Raw genomic sequence first — 16,717 nt, forward strand, 5'->3', positions numbered from 1 at the left:
GTGGGATAGGTCAATTTATTCTACAATCTTCATCACCTCCTAACATTCTGGATCAAAGTGGTCCATCTAGGCCTCCATTCCCCATTTGTGGTTTCTCCCTTATTAATATGCAGGTTCCTTCAAGGGACTCTGTCTTTGCTTTTGTATTTATATTCTCTAGCATTTAGCACAGTACTTGGCACACAGTGAATATTTAATAAATGCTTCTATTTTCTTTATCTCTTAACTGTGCTGCTAACAATAAGTTCATCACACGGATCTCCCCTCCCCCTCCCCCCTTACCAACCTAGCACTCTCCTTCAGGCTCTTCCTCCTGCCTCACCATCGTACACACCTCTAATTGGTGAATTTTTTGTCTTATCTTGCCAAGAATAAGGCTTCTAGGACCCTTCCCAGTGAATACCGCACCCCACCCTCCCTTCCCTTCTGAATTCCTTTCTGCCTTCATTCATTCTTGATGCCTTTTGCTTTCATATCACTTTCAATTCCAAATATATCCCTCCAATCTCCACTGTCTAGAGAACCATCCCCTGTGGCGGAGAATAAAAAAGAGAGGGGGAGAAAAAGAATTCAGCAAAACCAACACATTGAAGGAAACTGACAAGTCTATGCAATGACACACTCGTAGTCTCCCACCTTTGCAGACACAGAAGAGAGGTGGGCACCTTTAATCATCTCATTTTCATCATTAACTTAAGACTCCTTTATCTGAAGAAAAGTACATATTTCTCAAGAACCAGTCTCAGAGAGCAGAAAGGAAGCTTAGAAGAATGGAATCCTAAAAGCAACGTTTAAGTTTCACAGCTATTAGACCTGACTTTTTAAATGACCATGCAGACTAAGAAGGTCCCATGCAAAACCCACCTTCTGCTAAGCGGATCAGACTTTCCAGTAAGCGGATAGTTGTCCGGGCTGCGTTTCTACAGTCACTTTGGCGCTGCATTTGATAGTAACGGAGAAGAACCTGGTTGCTCACATCAGACAGTTTGGGCTGTAAGTTCCTAATGAGGCAGAAGTAGGTCTTCATCTTTTCCATGCTCCAGAGCTTTTTGGATTTACTTGGGCAACCTGTGGATCAAATCACTGTTGGGCCCCTCATTTTCTAAGGTCAAGCACAAATCTTCATTTTTTTATTATTATTATTATTTTTTACCCATTTCTTTAAAATGGCCTTCCTTTCTTGTTCATGCTTTGTGGCTCACAAAATCAAAATGATACTAAGTCTTGAGTATCTTTCTCCAGAACAAGCATATAAAGAATTAAAGTTGTAGTAATGGCAAGCTTCCTATTTCTAATATCAGAAGCTAAAACCATTTACAGTCAGTCTGGTCTGTTCCAATATATTGGCCAGCATTTGAGTGTTCCTAATTAATCTTAGTTGGGATATATTGTAGTTTCAACTTTTTGTTCTGTAACAGCCCAATTCTCCCTGGATACAAAGGATAAGCTATCTAAAGTCATTTGAGGCCATCTCTTCTCAAAAAGAGGGCTATTATATAGTTAGTTATGCCTTGTTACAAATCACATTCATTCCATAAAAAAGATTTGGTCTTCCTCTCTCTACTTCACTTCTTTGCTAGGATTCTACACAAGTACTTCTTCCAATAACTGTAAATGTTAAGTTTCTGAATCAATTAGTTGGCTTTTCTTTAAGATGCATCTCATTTGTTCATGTCTAATCTTTCTTTGCTCCTTTGGTACTAACAAATCTGAATCTAGGGAGGGAAAAGGCATGGCAACCTCTCTATGTTCCTTTTTGTTTGGGCCAGCCATCTTGGGGCCTGACTGGCTAGTGCCATCTACTACGTTTTAGCTACCACCCTTCTGTTGTATTCCCCTCTTCCCATCTGGTCACAGTTTGTTTCTCCCCACTTCCTGCTCCCTGAAAATAGCAGAGTGCCACCTTAGGTGTTTTAAAACAATACAGGGAAACAAATAAAGGAGGTTGTTGGTGATAAGAATATGAAATGAAAAGGAGAAAGAGCTTTATACCTTGTAAGCTTCTTATTATTTCATCCCTTTAGCATGGTCTCTAGTTTGTTATGAAAAGAAAAAAAGACTTACTCTTTCTTATCTCCTTCCTTCCTTTTGCCAGGCCTTACTGTAATATTAGGTCATCTGTAACTTTCTCACTGCATATCCGGATGGCCATGCTTTAGTCTTCCAGAACTCTTAATTTCGCTTCTCTAGTCCTCAATTATGAATTTAGGAATCTAAGGTCTTAAGTAAGTTCCATGAATTTCCTATCATCTTCCTTGGTCTGGCCATTCCTTAGAATTCTTCATCTTAGACTGCAGCTTTAGGGATCTATAAGTCTATGTCCCCAGGGAGGAGTAGATATGAGGGGAAAAAAGATAGATGTAGCTCCTCAGTCATTGGCTTACAGACAAACCTCCAAGGATGGATGGTCGCTGTATCCTTTTCCTTGTTCTTAGACACTTGATCCAAATACTTCCTTATCTCTTGATAAAAAATAACCCATCTTAGGCCACCCATACCTATGGGTATCTCCACCAAATTACTTGTTTGTACCACCATTATATAAAAATGCATGAGTATATAACAATATCAACATATTCTTACTCCCAAACCCCTATAACTGGGTAGAATTATTTTAGCACAACTCTTTTATCTTCACTTACCTTTATTTTCTAAAATAAAAGAAGAAATTATACGATCCCATTCTTCATTTTTGGTGTCAAGTAAAACCAAGATCAAATCAAATCTACTTAAGAGTGGGCTTCCTAGGGCCACATTCACTGAGACCGACTCACAGGGGTCATATTGGCCTTTGGGGTTGGTGGCTGCCAGGATGGTGGTTCTTGTGTTCAGTTTGCATACAAGGCTAAGGACAGAGATGTTACAGTTCATTTTCTGATATCTACAGTTTTCATGTGAATTATATTTTTAAAAAAGCAACAATAAACTTAGTTTGCTGATAAAAGGGATTATTGCTGTGCACTTATATCAAGATGATATAGAGGTAAATAATTAAAAATATAATTATCATGTGAAAGAAAAATGATTCAAGGACATAGCAGAAACATTAAACTTTATATATACATATAGATAGATAGACAGAGATAGCTACTATTCTTTAGGACAAACAAGGAAGAAGAAGAACAAATAATATGAGCATTTGTTTTCATAATTTTTAATGGTGGCTAATTTTTTAAAACAATATTGCAAAATTCTTTGAGGCAAGCAAATATAATGTGAAATTTCTGTCTAAAATATGTATATCCTCCATTTGTTTTCTCAATTTGGTGCCTGTTTTTATTGCAGTGGAATATTCCCAGACAAGCAGTTATAACTTGAACTTTCAATGATTACATCAGCAAATTTGTTCTAAATTTATTTTATTTCTGATCTACTTCCAGTTGGCTCTAGATTAGCAACGACCTCATGTCCTAAGCTTTATTGTACCTTAGAGCCAACAATCTTTACTTGTGACAGAATTCACAGGGAAATAACCCTGGCTCCCTGAGGGTAGGGCCCATTTGGTTTTTGTCTTTATAATTCCACAGTCTATCACAGTGCCTTTCCTGTAATAAAAGCATAATGAATTAGACTGGCACCTAAAAGATGAACAGGTATCTTTCCCTGAACAAACCACCCAACTCCATTTAAAAACCAGTAACAATGAAAAATCGTGTATAGACAGTCGGCAGCTTCAAGGGCTATTCCAAAACTCAGTTGTAGTAAAATGCTTATAAATCAGGACCAATTTTTATCATACAAACTAGATTTTATTTGATAGTAAGATTCTCAAGCTAACCATAAAAAATGATTTAATCCATAATGAAATACTCATTTTAAAAGAAAAATAATGGCATTTCACATTTTTGTAAACCACGGCCCCTGCACCATGGGGAAGACAAAGATGAAGGAGACACAGATTCCACTCTCAAGGAGTTTATGGTCCAGTTAGGGATATAATATGAGTATGCCAAGAAATACAATAAAAGTACATGAGACATGACATGAGAGTTTCAAATAAAGATCTATGGGGGAATCAGAGAAGGGATATATTATATCTAGTTGAGAGTGATCAGAAGTAAGTATTCTTTTCTATAATCTTGTGTTTAAGTGAATATCTGGTTAATTTCTATTAGGATTTCCTCAGCATGATTAAGTAGGATTAAAGTATGTTGTTTATAATATTTAGTAATGGTCCCTTCCATTTCCAACCACTATACCAGAGACATCAGCTTTAAGCCAAAAGGAGTTCTTTCTGACAACACAAGAAAAGAACTGAACGGGTAATAGTGAATTTCCCATTTTTCTACATTAAATGTATGTGTGAAATAAAACATTATTATTGATTTCCCTCAAATGTCCTACAAGGTTTTGGGTTTCTTAGCCTTTTTTTCTTTTCACTCTCTAATATATCATTTAATTATCTCATTAGCTCCAGTGGATTCAAGTGGTCATTTTTATACAGATGATTTCCACATATCCAGCCCAAGTTTCTCTCCTGAGCTACAGTCATGGATTGCCAGCTATTTATTGGACATTTTGAAATGGATATAAGATAGCCATCTCAAACCCAACATATTCCAAATAGAATTCATCACCTTTTCTCTGGAACCCTTCTTTCTTCCCAGCTTTCTTATTACTATGGCCCCACCATCCTCCAAAGGCTCTTAAACTTCATGTCATCGTTCTTGATTCCTCACTTTGACTCAGCTAACATTACCAAATCTGTTGCCAAGTCATGTTGTTTATGATTTCACAATATTTCACATAGACATCTCCTTCTCTTAACTCGCACAAGCTCAGGCCCTCATCACTTCTTCCCTAGACTATTACAATTTTCTTCTAATTGGTCTCCCTGCTTCAATCTCTCTCTCTCCTCCATTCCATCCTTTATTCAACTGTCAAGGTGACTTTTCTAAAGCATAAATCTTACCATACCACTCTCTGTTCAGTGAGGTCTACGAATTCTCAATTAGCTTTAGGCTCAAATATAAATTTCTTTTTGTGGCATTTAAAGTTCTTTATAACCTGATAAACTTTTACCTTTCCAATCTTCTTACACTTGACCCTCCTCCCCATACTCTATTATCTATTCACATTTGTTTGTTCCTCAAACATGACTCTCCTCTCTCCAGTCTCCATGGGTTCTTCCCCATGTTTGGTATGCTCTGTCCCTTTACCTTCACTTTCTCACTACCTCACTACCTCACTTCCTCATCTCCTCCAACATTCAACTCTAAAGGAAGCCTTTCCTGGGGCCAACTCCCCACCCCCCACCGTTTGAGAGCTTTCCCCTCTCAGATATTACCTTACATTTACTATTGAAAGGAAAATTCTTTCGGCTTTCACCCTGTTTAAGGAGAAAAAACTCAGAATAAAGAGAATTAAAAGGAATATATATATTATAAGTACTTAAAGGTAGGAATAGGCTGATCGAGGTAGATCAAGGTAGGGCCAGCTTTTATTAACAACTTACATAAAAAATTCTGATAGGTCAACCATCAGCAAAAGAGGTTGGGTCCTTGTATCTCAGTTCCTGTCTAAGGTAGAAGTACATGACAATTTCCAGGTACAAAGAGGTAGGAGGTGACTTGATTATGTGACAAATATCAGGGAACAGGGGGATGCCTTTTCCCAATACCAACTGACAAGCAGGTCTGGGGACAATGGGTCAGCATGAATTTCAATATTACTTTGTATATATCTTGTATGTACCTAGTGATTTACTGGTTATCTTCCCCATTAGAACATACACTTTGATGGCAGGGACTGTTTTTGCCTTTCTTTGACTCTTTAGCACTTAGTATAGTGCCTGACGTAGTAACTACTTAATTAATGCTTGGGGACTGACTGACCATCTTGTGTCTTTTCCACATACAAGATGAATCTTGAGAAAGAAAAGTTAATACACACATTTTGCAAGTTACAAATACTTGTAAACTTTTCACTATATCCCTGTGCACTGTCCCACTGCCAGAGAAGCCATTCAACCTACTCCATTTTTATATCCTTCTTCTGCCTGTCTCTAATTCCAGTTTACCTCCTTCTCCAACTCTGAAGAGTAACTAAACTGTACTGGACCAATGGTGCCACCTGGTGGCAGGTGAAAGCATCTGTTTTATCCAATGAATGAATCCTGTGATGCTTAGTGGAGGGGGGGGGGGGGTAAGAGGAGGGGATCATGCTTATACTTCATGCTCTATACGTTTTCCTATTTTTCGCCAATCATAACTCAGTTGCCTGAGATGGTATTTCATTTTCATATACACAAATTCTTTATTTTCCCTAACTCCTCCATTCCATTTCTCTTCTAATTCATGTCCATCTACTTCAGGAAAAATCTATGTTCTTGTCTTTTCTTTTGCAGTTCCTCTATAAGAAAAAAAAAGGCCAGTAATCATAGAAGGCAGCATGATGAAGTAGAACAGCCACTGGATTGCAAATCAAGAGAGATAGACTCTAGCCTTAATTTTGGCATTGACTGTGTGCAAGGCATTTAGTGAACATATTTAGACCTGCTTCTTGTAAGCATAAATAGTTTCTGATAAACAAAACAGTGTGGGTGTGGTGGAAAGAGTACTGGATTTGGAATCCAAAGACTTGGATTGAATTTCCAGCTCTCTCACTTACTAGCTTAGCAAGGCCCTTAACATCTCTAAATCTCAGTTTTTTTCGTTTATAAATTGGAGATAACATTTGCTCTACCTACCTCAGAGAGTTGTTGTAGGGAAAACACTTTTTAAACTGTATAGCACTACCTAAATGTGGATTAGATTAAAATAGTTTCTTATTCAATTTTACTATTTTAGTTATATTACAATAGTATTGCTTATAATTTTTCATCACAAAATGTCAGTATTTCAGCATCATTATCATCTAAATAAAGCTTTGTGCCCTAGCTTGGGAATCTAGCTACCATTTAAAACTTTATTTCTAAGACAGGAATCAATCAACTGACAAGCATATGCATAACTAACATTTGCTGAATGGATGAGTAAAAGAATTAAAATAGATGTAGGCTTCAACTTAATTAATAAATATTTCTTAAGAGCCTATGGTCTGCCAGGCACTGTGTTAAGCACCGGGGATAAAAAAGAAAAAGAAAGCCCTAAAGGAGCTTACAATCTAATGGGGGAAGACAAAACACAAAAGGAAGCTAGAAAAGAAAAGATTGTGGGGAGACACCTTGGGCTACCCAGTGAGAGCATCTTGTTCTGTGGAGTTGAACCCAAGAAGAGCTTCATGTAGTGGAATGAGTTGGAAGTCCAATTGCTTTGCTTTGCTTTGCTTTTTTTATAAATTAATTTATTTTTAGTTTTCAACATTCACTTCCATAATTTTTAAAATTTTCTCCACCTCTCTTCCCTCCTCCTTCCCCAAAATGGCATGCAATCTGATATAGGCTCTACATATATTTTCTTAATAAAGATATTTTCACATTAGTCATGTTGTATAGAAAAATTAGAACGAATGGGAGAAAACATGAGAATGAAAAACTAAAACAAAAAAGAGAGCAAACAGTATGCTTCAATCTGCATTCAGACTCCAAAATTCTTTCTCTGAATGTGTATGGCATTTTCCATCATAAGTTTTTGGGCATTGTCTTAGGTCCTTGCACTGCTGAGAAGAACTAAGTCTATCAAAGTCAGTCATAGCACAATGTGGCTGTTGTATGTACAATGTTCTCCTGGTTCTGCTCACTTTACTCAGCATCTGTCCATTTAAGTCTTTTCAGATTTTTCTGAAGTCCACCTCTTCCTCATTTTTTATAGCACAATAAATAGTATTCCATTCCATTCATATACCACAACTTGTTCAGTCAATCCCCAATTGATGGGCATCCCCTCAGCTGGAAGTCCAATTTCTAATCCTCTATAAAGGAAAGCTTTGGGAGGAGTTTAGTACTCTACTCTTCCAGAGATCCTCATAAAGAGAAAATGTTTGAATACCATATTCTATGGTATACATTAAGTGGGCATTGAGAACAGAAGATACAAATCATCGAGACACAGAAGTCTCTGAGATTGGCATGCTGCTTACAGACCACATGCCATTCTAGCTATGATTGAAAAAACATTAAAATAACAAAACCAATTGTATATGTGTATAGTAAAAACACACACACACCTTTCAGAGGCGAAAATTTCTAAAATAGCTCTATCCTTAGAGAGAAAGAAGAGTCCTGAGTGGGAAGTTTCCAATAGCAGAGAGCTGAGTCTGCAGGTATTCATCTCATCATTGGTTGATGTCCCCCTAGTGCCTACTTGCTCCAAATTCCTGTGCTGTTAGCCTTTGCAAACAAGATAAGCAGTGGTTTTGTAACCACATCTGAAAGAAATACCCAAATAGCATAACCCCTTGGACATCTTCTCCAGCCAAAAAAAAATGCACCAAGTTGGCAAAAATAACTTACATGGAAGGAAAAGAACCCAGAAACCTCAAGCTGACCATGACTGCATTGGTTTGTTTATGTGGAAGATATCCTACAAACCCCTTCTAACCCATTATCTTACAACTTGACCTTACCCTGTTATAGAAAGAAACTGACTAGGTTAGGTAACCGTAGTGGTTTATAATCTCTAATACTCTGATAGCTCATGGTCAATTAATACCCTCCATTCTCAGAGTTCAGGATTGCCAAGTAATGTTCCTTAGAGTAGCATTGCACACTACTTGCTCCACTTTTTATGAAATGGGTCTATTGCTTTTGTTGCTTGCTGCCAACAGTATCCTTCCGCACAGGGTCCTTCCCTCTTTTAAGTACTCTTCTTGATGAGGTAAACAGGTTCTTTGGGGTTGCTTCTGATAGAAGTGTTTCACCAACATAGTGATTTGGATTGTTCTCCAGTTATCCCATGTTCGATCCTTCTATATCCCTTATATTGTCATTCCATTTTATGAATTAGTACCCCTAAGTTCTTTTAGACTTTGGATTCCTCCTGTTTGCCCACTTTGATGGGTACTCAAGTATACTGTTAATAGGGGCATGAGAGATGAGGGTTTGAGTTCAGTCAGTCTCTGTATTAAAAAATTAACAGTTCCAGGCAGTTTTCGGAGGAAGAAACTAAAGCTATCTATAGTCATATGAAAAAATAGTCTAAATCACTACTGATTAGAGAGATGCAAATCAAAACAAGTCTGAGGTGCCACATCACACCTATCAGATTGGCTAACATGACAAAGCAGGAAGATGATAAATGTTGGAGAAGATGTGGGAGAGTTGGAACACTAATTCATTGTTGGTGGAGCTATGAGCTGATCCAACCATTCTGTAGAGCAATTTAGAGCTATGCCCAAAGGGCTATAAAAATGTGCATACCCTTTGACCAGCAATGTCACTTCTAGGGCTGTATCCCAAAGAGACCATAAAAATGGGAAAAGGGCCCACATGTACAAAAATATTTATAGTAGCTCTTTTTGTGGTGGTCAAGAACTGAAAATCAAGGGAATGCCCATCAGTTGGGGAATGGTTGAACAAGTTATGGTATATGAATGTAATGGAATACTATTGTGCTATAAGAAATGATGAACAGGCAAACTTCAGAAAAACCTGGAAAGACTTACATGAACTGATGCTGAGTGAAATGAGCAGAACCAGGAGAGCATTATACACAGCAATAGCCACAGTGTGTGAAGACTATTTGTAATAGACTTAGCCCTTCACAGCAATGCAAGAACCTAGGACATTGCCAAAGGACTCTTAATGTCACCCACATCCAGAGAAAGAACTATGGAATCAGAATGCAGAAAGAAGCACACTATTTTCTCTTGTGTTACGTTATGTTTGGGTGTGGTTTTTCTCATGGTTTCTCCTATTAGTTTTAATTCTTCTATGCAAGATGACTAATGTAAAAATGTGTTTAACAAGAATGTATGTGTAGAACCCATATAAGATTGCATGCTGTTTGAGGGGGAGGAGGTAGAAGGGGAGGAAGAGGTAGAAAAATTTAAAACTTATGGAAGTGATTATTGAAAACAAATAAATTAATTAAATAAAAAAAATTAACAGTTCCAAATAATAATCACTCATAGCCCTGGGTATGTATGATCCTAAAAGACCTAGTCATTGGACCATATTATTTTTATTATTATTATTTTGGGGTGGGAGGCAGTTGGGGTTAAGTGACTTGCCCAGGATCACACAGCTAGTAAGTTTCTGAGGCCAGATTTGAACTCAGGTTCTCCTGACTTCAGGGCTGGTGTACCACTGTACCACCTAGTTGTCCCCATATGATCTTATCATTGAAAAGAATTTTAGAGATAATCAACTCTAATCCAACCTCCATGTTCTACTGAGAAGGAAAACTGGGGTTGAGAGAGGTTATAGCCAGAGATGTCAAACTCACAGCAACCAGGAGAACTCCCAAGTAGGAGTCAATTAGATTAAAATGCAGCGAAGAAATGTTTGGCAAAATAAATAAAAATACAATACAACATGTTGTTGTTCAGTCATTTTTCAGTAGCGTCCCATTTGGAGTTTTCTTGGCAAAGATACTGGAGTGGTTGTCATTTCCTTCTCCAGCTCATTTTACAGATAAGGAAACAGCGTTAAGTGACTTGCCCAGGGTCACATAGCTATTAAGTGTCTGAGGCCGGATTTGACCACAGGGATTTTCTGACTCTAGGACTGGTGCTCTATCCACTGTGCCACCTAGTTGCCCATAATACAACATAGATAATGTTAATTTGTCATTTTCTAAATCAACTGGTGGCCCACAAGGATACATTTCTACTTGAGTTTGACACCAATGGGTTATGTGACACATAAGTATTAAATCTTTCTCAGCTAACACTCAGCTTGAATCCTGCTTTGCAGGCAGTATCTCCAGCTACCCAAAGCAGGTCATTGGTGAGTCTAAGGAACACCCATCAGACAAAAAGGGATATAGTCAGAAGCAGCTGGAGCAGAAAGTTTAAGGTTGGTGCCCACCACTGAGCTTGAAGAATACTTCCATGAGGAAAGAAGAGTTCCCTGTCCTGCTGCAAATGCAGTTGGACAGCACTGGCAGGGTGGAATATCTTAGTTTGTTCTTTATATCTGTCTTAATCATTTGTGGATGGCATATTATTGTGAGAGGAATTGAATGTCCAATCTCTTCTGTAGGCTCCCATAAAACAATGGGAGTCATCAATTCTGGTCCTTGGTCTGAAATCTAGGTCACAGATCCAAAGTTCAAAGAGTCCTGAGAGGATATCTTGTCTTTTTACAAGACCTTTTTTGCAATTGAAGCCTAAGGAAATTAAGTAATTTACCCAAGGTAATAAAATAGCAGGTGTCAGAGGTCCTGCGTTTTCAGAAGCACTGCTTTTTCCATTGTATCATGCTGCTTCCCTGATGACTTGTGCCAGAAATCACTTTTTTAAAGACCTACGCTACAGAAGGAACAGAAGGCAATCTGGAACAATAGTCAACATGGAAGTGGTTGTGGGATGGTAGGTACACTTATGCACTATTGTTAGAGCCATGAGCTGGGACAACCATTTTGGAAAGCAATTTGGAATTATGCAAATAAAATGAATAACATGTCCACACTCTTTGACCCAAAGATTCTATTACTGTGCTTATATCCAAGAAAGCCACTGATAAGAAGAAAATCCCCACATACACCAAAATATGTATAGCAGCACTTTCTGTGATAGAAAAGAATTGGAAACAAACATGACTTTTTAAAGCTATTGATAGGTTGTACTGATTTTTTCCTCTTCTTTTGATTTTTTCCTCAATTGTAATATGAGGTGGCTCTGGGAAAAACTATGATGATATAAAAAACAAAAGACATCAATAAAAATTTATTTTAAGCAAAAAGTGATTTGGGTAAAGGATCAGATAACACAATCTAGAAGAATGATTAACCATCCCAGTTACAGTGATGTGTTCTCGGGATAGCAGCAAATTAGCCATAAGGTCTGTTTTTATGTAGTAGTACCAAGATTCTGGGGAGATATCTAGCAGCCATAGGAATCTCCATGGTTGTCATTAGGGACACTAGTCACATTCATGTGAGATTGTTTGAGAGCAGTCCAGATTCTAGTACTGTTGGGGGATGATATTCTTGGCCCAGGTGTTGCTTCCTACAATACACTATTCAGTTCTTGGTGTATCTACTGTTTTTCTGTATACTGTACCTAATAATACCAATGCTAAATGTAAGCCTACATCCATAGAGAATTGTAATCATGTAAAATTGAGATTAAATGACTAGATTAAATAAGTATGTGTTTAAATGTTGCCATTTTGCTATTGATTTTTCATATTGACGATACTGCATAAGCATTTAGTTTTATAATATAGGTTAAACTTAATAAGATCACGGGTTAAGACTGGAATAGACCTTACAGGGCTTAACTCAATAGGGCTTTTAGAGATGAGGAAGTGTTCAGTGGCTTGTTCAAAATAACACAGGTAGCCGCACCATGGGGAGGTAATTGATCTAGATTGTCCCTACTGTGTAGATATACTTACATTTAACATGGAGTTTATGAAACCTAGGTGAGCTAATGTTGTTCTACGCTGCTTCAAACTATAGAGGATATGGATAACATAATTCATTTCCTTATTTGTTACATATGTATGCAAACTCAACATTCAAGTATTTAAAATACACAAACGAACTTATGATCTTCTAGGTTTGGGAGTACCCTCCAAAGATCATCAGTTGGATGTTCCTGTCCATGTTCTCTGAAAAGTTTGCCATGGGGTTATAGACAACATGCTGGAAGCCTTCTTTACATTCCCCTCACATTGAGAAGGCACCAGCGAAACGCTCTGGCTGTCACTTCTCAGCCCTTGCTCTTACCATAAGTCTAGCTCCTTTCCCCTTCCTATCATAAAATTCTTTGCTGACATCCTTTATTCCTTTTGTTCTTTGATTTTCTCATTGACTATATGTTGTAGCATCCTCACGCTTACCATGCACGCCTTGGCCACCTTGTTTGGTACTTGTCTTTAATAGTAGTGATGCTCTTGCTATCATATAGTAACATCGGTCATATGTTAGTATTGAAGAGATGGACTTTGGCTTTCATGGCAAGCTTGGCACTTTGCAACTTCCCAAAGGCAATCTAGCCCACTTTCCTTATCCTGTTTGACTCTGGGTACAGTTCACTGTCCATCTGTACTGTCTGTCCCAAAGGTATAAACTGCTGAATAAATTCTAGAGGTGTTCATCCAAATGTATGGTAACACAAACAGTAAAATATTACTGTCAATTAAATGAATAATTCATATAATGAGCAAAGCTTAGTACATTCCAAAACAATGGACTAAGGGAGGGATAGAGAATATGCATTTACTAAGCATTTTACAAATATTAGCTCATTTGACAGGGTGTGTATTCTCTACATATAAGATAACACATAAGAAAATTCCTAAGAGATGGGTCTGAAGTCTAAGAGAGCTAGCTATTAACAATAAAAAAGCAATTTCCATGAAATTCACAGTGTAGGCTATAATTCTAATCAAAATTTTGCCACAGATCAATGGAAATATATCACTATCGTTGTTCAGTTGTTTCAGTAGCGTCTGACTCTTCATGACCCCATTTTGGGGGTTTTCTTGGTAAAGATAATGGAGTGGTTCGCCATTTCCTACTCCAGCTCATTTTACAGACAAGGAAACTGAGGCAAACAAGGTTAAGTGACTTGCCCAGGGTCACACAACTAGTAACTGTCTGAGGTCAGACTGGAACTAGGAAGATTAGTCTTCCTGACTTTAGGCCCACCACTCTATCCACTATGTCCCCCAATGCCTCCCCAAATATATCCCTATGAGGTAGTAAAATGAAAAAGCAGGTGAATTCAAAAATTTCTTGAAAAAGATGATTCAAGGAATCAAATCAGAAAGAGACAAAATAGAAACAGAGTTAGAGAAATGAATAAAGAATTTAGAATGAAAAGATAATGATGGTTCAGGAAAAGAATACTGCTTCCCATTGTAGAATCTTTGGTATTTCCTATCCCCAACAGAGCAAAAGTTTGATTTATTTTTAATGAGATTTAAGAGAAGATTAGGTTTTATTAAAGGTTGTAACAAGAGTGGGTAAGGTTCAGAATTTTTTGATTTTGTCGAGTTTAAGATACACATTGATCTCTTCCTATTCACACTTATCCCTTCAGGTCTCCTGCTAATTAACATCCTGTCCTGATAAGCCTTGCACCTGTAGTGACCTGAACTTCAGAGCTTAGCATTCAGCAATGGGAACTCTACATTACATTAGGCAATGAGACCAGTGAGCTTAAAATGTTAAGAAGAGTGCATTTAGATTCTGAAAATGAGAGACTGGCAGGCAGAACACCCTAAAGCAAATAAGAGAAATTCTTTTACATGGAAACTGGCACCAAAATGGCCACCAAAAAAAAAAAAGGAAAATAAGTGACTTCCAATCAAGACAACAAAGTGAGAGATTGAAAAGGAGCCAACCTCTTTAATTTCCCCACAATACAGACACATCAAAAGGATTAAAAAAGGCTAAAAACACATGATACTAAGAATACGCCCCCAAAATAGAAAACAAAAGGGATAAGAGAATCTATACAATAAAAATCCTAATGTACAAGAAGCAATGAAGATAGGGAAAAAAATTATATAAGATACCAAGAGGTATCTTTAAATGGCTAAATGATCCGTTTAAGGAATTCAAAGAAGTATAATTGGAAAAAAAAATCTCAAGAGCTAATAGAATAGCTTTCAGCTTTGTAGCTAATAGGAACTACAGTTGGAATGCTAAGAAATACTAGAATGAAATAATTTTAAAAATGAACAGTAGGGGAAAAATAAAGGCAATCCAAAACTAACTTAATAAAGAAGAAATAAAAATTGTTGATAATATGAAGTGAAAAAATAAGCCCAGAAATAACCCAACTACTGTGAAAAGTGGAAAAATGCAAATTTAATTGGCACAGCTAAAAAAGTCAAGTGCAGCAACCTCAGCACTCCTGACATCCTGGAAAATTTGGAAAGAAGAAAAAATCTCAAGTATTATACTTTGGGAAATTGCTCAAGAAAATTTGCCAGACATATCCAAAACATGTCATATAAGCAGAATGAATCCACAATATTCTGATATCAAAAAAATTTCATAAATACTAACAATTACAAAGATAAAATCCTGCAAGCTGAAAGAAAGTAGACATCACACAGGAGACTTAAATGACACGTACATCATTCATATGGATGGGCCATGAAACTAGAATTATCTTTCCAGTTATACTTAACTTGCCCCGTTATGGCAAGACATGGACATAGAGTAGGCACTTGGACTTTAAAATAGCTTCACAGAGACCTATACGTTCTGTTTTAAAATTAACTTACAAATTAAAAAAATCTTTTTTTTGTTTCTATATTACTTTTATTTCTAAAGGTCTATGTCCCTCTTCTACCCAGGTATGTTATCCTTTGTATGAAAGACGAAAAGAAAGAATGAAAGCAGTTCAGCCCAACTAATCAACACATCAACCCAGTCTTGTCAGACTGGTATATTCAGTAGAATACACTGATAAGTCCTCACTCCCGCAGAGAAGGGTAAGATATACATTTCCTCATCTCTTCTTTAGGGCAAAGCTTGCTCATTATAATTACATAGAATTAATTTTCTTTTTGTGGTTGTAATTCTTGTCATTTAAATGGTAGTAATTATAGTATATATTGTTCTCCTGGTTTTCCTTATTCCATTCTGCATCAGCTCATCACTCTTCCTATGGAGAGTTGGATATGACTGAAATTACTCAGCAAATGATGCTCTGAATCCTTCATACTTATTCATACTTGTGGCACAGTAATAATGTAATAACAGTGATAAAGTAGTAATCCATTACAGTTAAATGTCACAATTTGTTTATCATTTCCCATTTCCTGGACATCTACTTGTTTCTAGGGTTTTGCTAGGGTAAAAAGTGCTGTGAGATACATACATCTTAAATGAGTTATAAGAAAAAAACTAAGCTTTCAGGTAAAACCATAAAATACTGAAAACAATTTCAAACAAAGATAAACCAGTTGCTGATTAAAAATGAGAACCTTCAGAGCAGTATATTGGCTAAACCACAAATTTTTTCAGAAGGTTGTTTCAAAAAAATAGAGTAGAAGAGGGGAAAGCACAGATGTAATCACAGATCAAAGCTCTATCTTTGTTAACTTGGAAATCTAGATTTTAAGGTAGCTAGATAATGCAGTCGATAGAGTGCCAAGCCTAGAGTCTTCCTGAGTTCCAATATGGCCTCAGACACTTACTAACTGTGTGACCCTGGGCAAGTCCCTTACCTCTGTTTGTCTCAATTTCCTCATCTGTAAAATGAGCTGGAGAAAGAAATGGCAAACCATTCCATTACCAAGAAGGTCCCCACAATGGGGTTACAAAGAGTCAGACATGACTGAAATAACTGCACAACAACAAAATTTAAGAAATTCCTAAATAGTTAATAATACAAGAAAATAATTTTGTTTTGAGTGGTCAAGTTACATTTTGATTAGAAGAGTACAAATTGTATCATCTTTTAATAAAGTGAATTTTATAAAAATGAAAGAAAAGCCAAATTTAGCAAATATAACTAACTGTAAATGGGCAAAACTCACTAAAAAAAATTGGCTATGAATGGATTAAAAAGTGGAAACTGAATTTTTGTATGTTAGAGCAATAAGAATCCAGAAAAGCCAGCTATGTTGAAATTCCCTTAAGGAACTTTAAAACACTGCAGAACTCTTTCCTTTCCAACCCTCTCTTTCCAAAAAAGAAAAAAAAAA

General features: G+C 36.9%; 1 protein-coding gene across 3 annotated transcripts in view; it reads right to left on the reverse strand.

The window, feature by feature from the left end:
* The window catches only part of MCM9 (minichromosome maintenance 9 homologous recombination repair factor), a 186,204-nt gene that overhangs the window by 32,184 nt on the left and 137,303 nt on the right, over positions 1 to 16,717 (reverse strand). For all 3 annotated transcript variants that reach the window (XR_011974485.1, XM_072643155.1, XM_072643154.1), the window contains exons 9-10: positions 2,643 to 2,845; positions 865 to 1,068 (exon numbers count right to left, since the gene is read on the reverse strand). Coding sequence is in view for 2 of the 3 variants with exons in the window: in XM_072643155.1 (XP_072499256.1) it covers positions 865 to 1,068; positions 2,643 to 2,845 (407 nt within the window). In the remaining variant the exon portion in view is untranslated. The remainder of the gene's footprint in view (positions 1 to 864; positions 1,069 to 2,642; positions 2,846 to 16,717) is intronic.

The sequence above is a fragment of the Notamacropus eugenii genome, chromosome 2, assembly GCF_028372415.1.
Source record: "Notamacropus eugenii isolate mMacEug1 chromosome 2, mMacEug1.pri_v2, whole genome shotgun sequence".
In the NCBI taxonomy this organism is placed as follows: Eukaryota; Metazoa; Chordata; class Mammalia; order Diprotodontia; family Macropodidae; genus Notamacropus; species Notamacropus eugenii.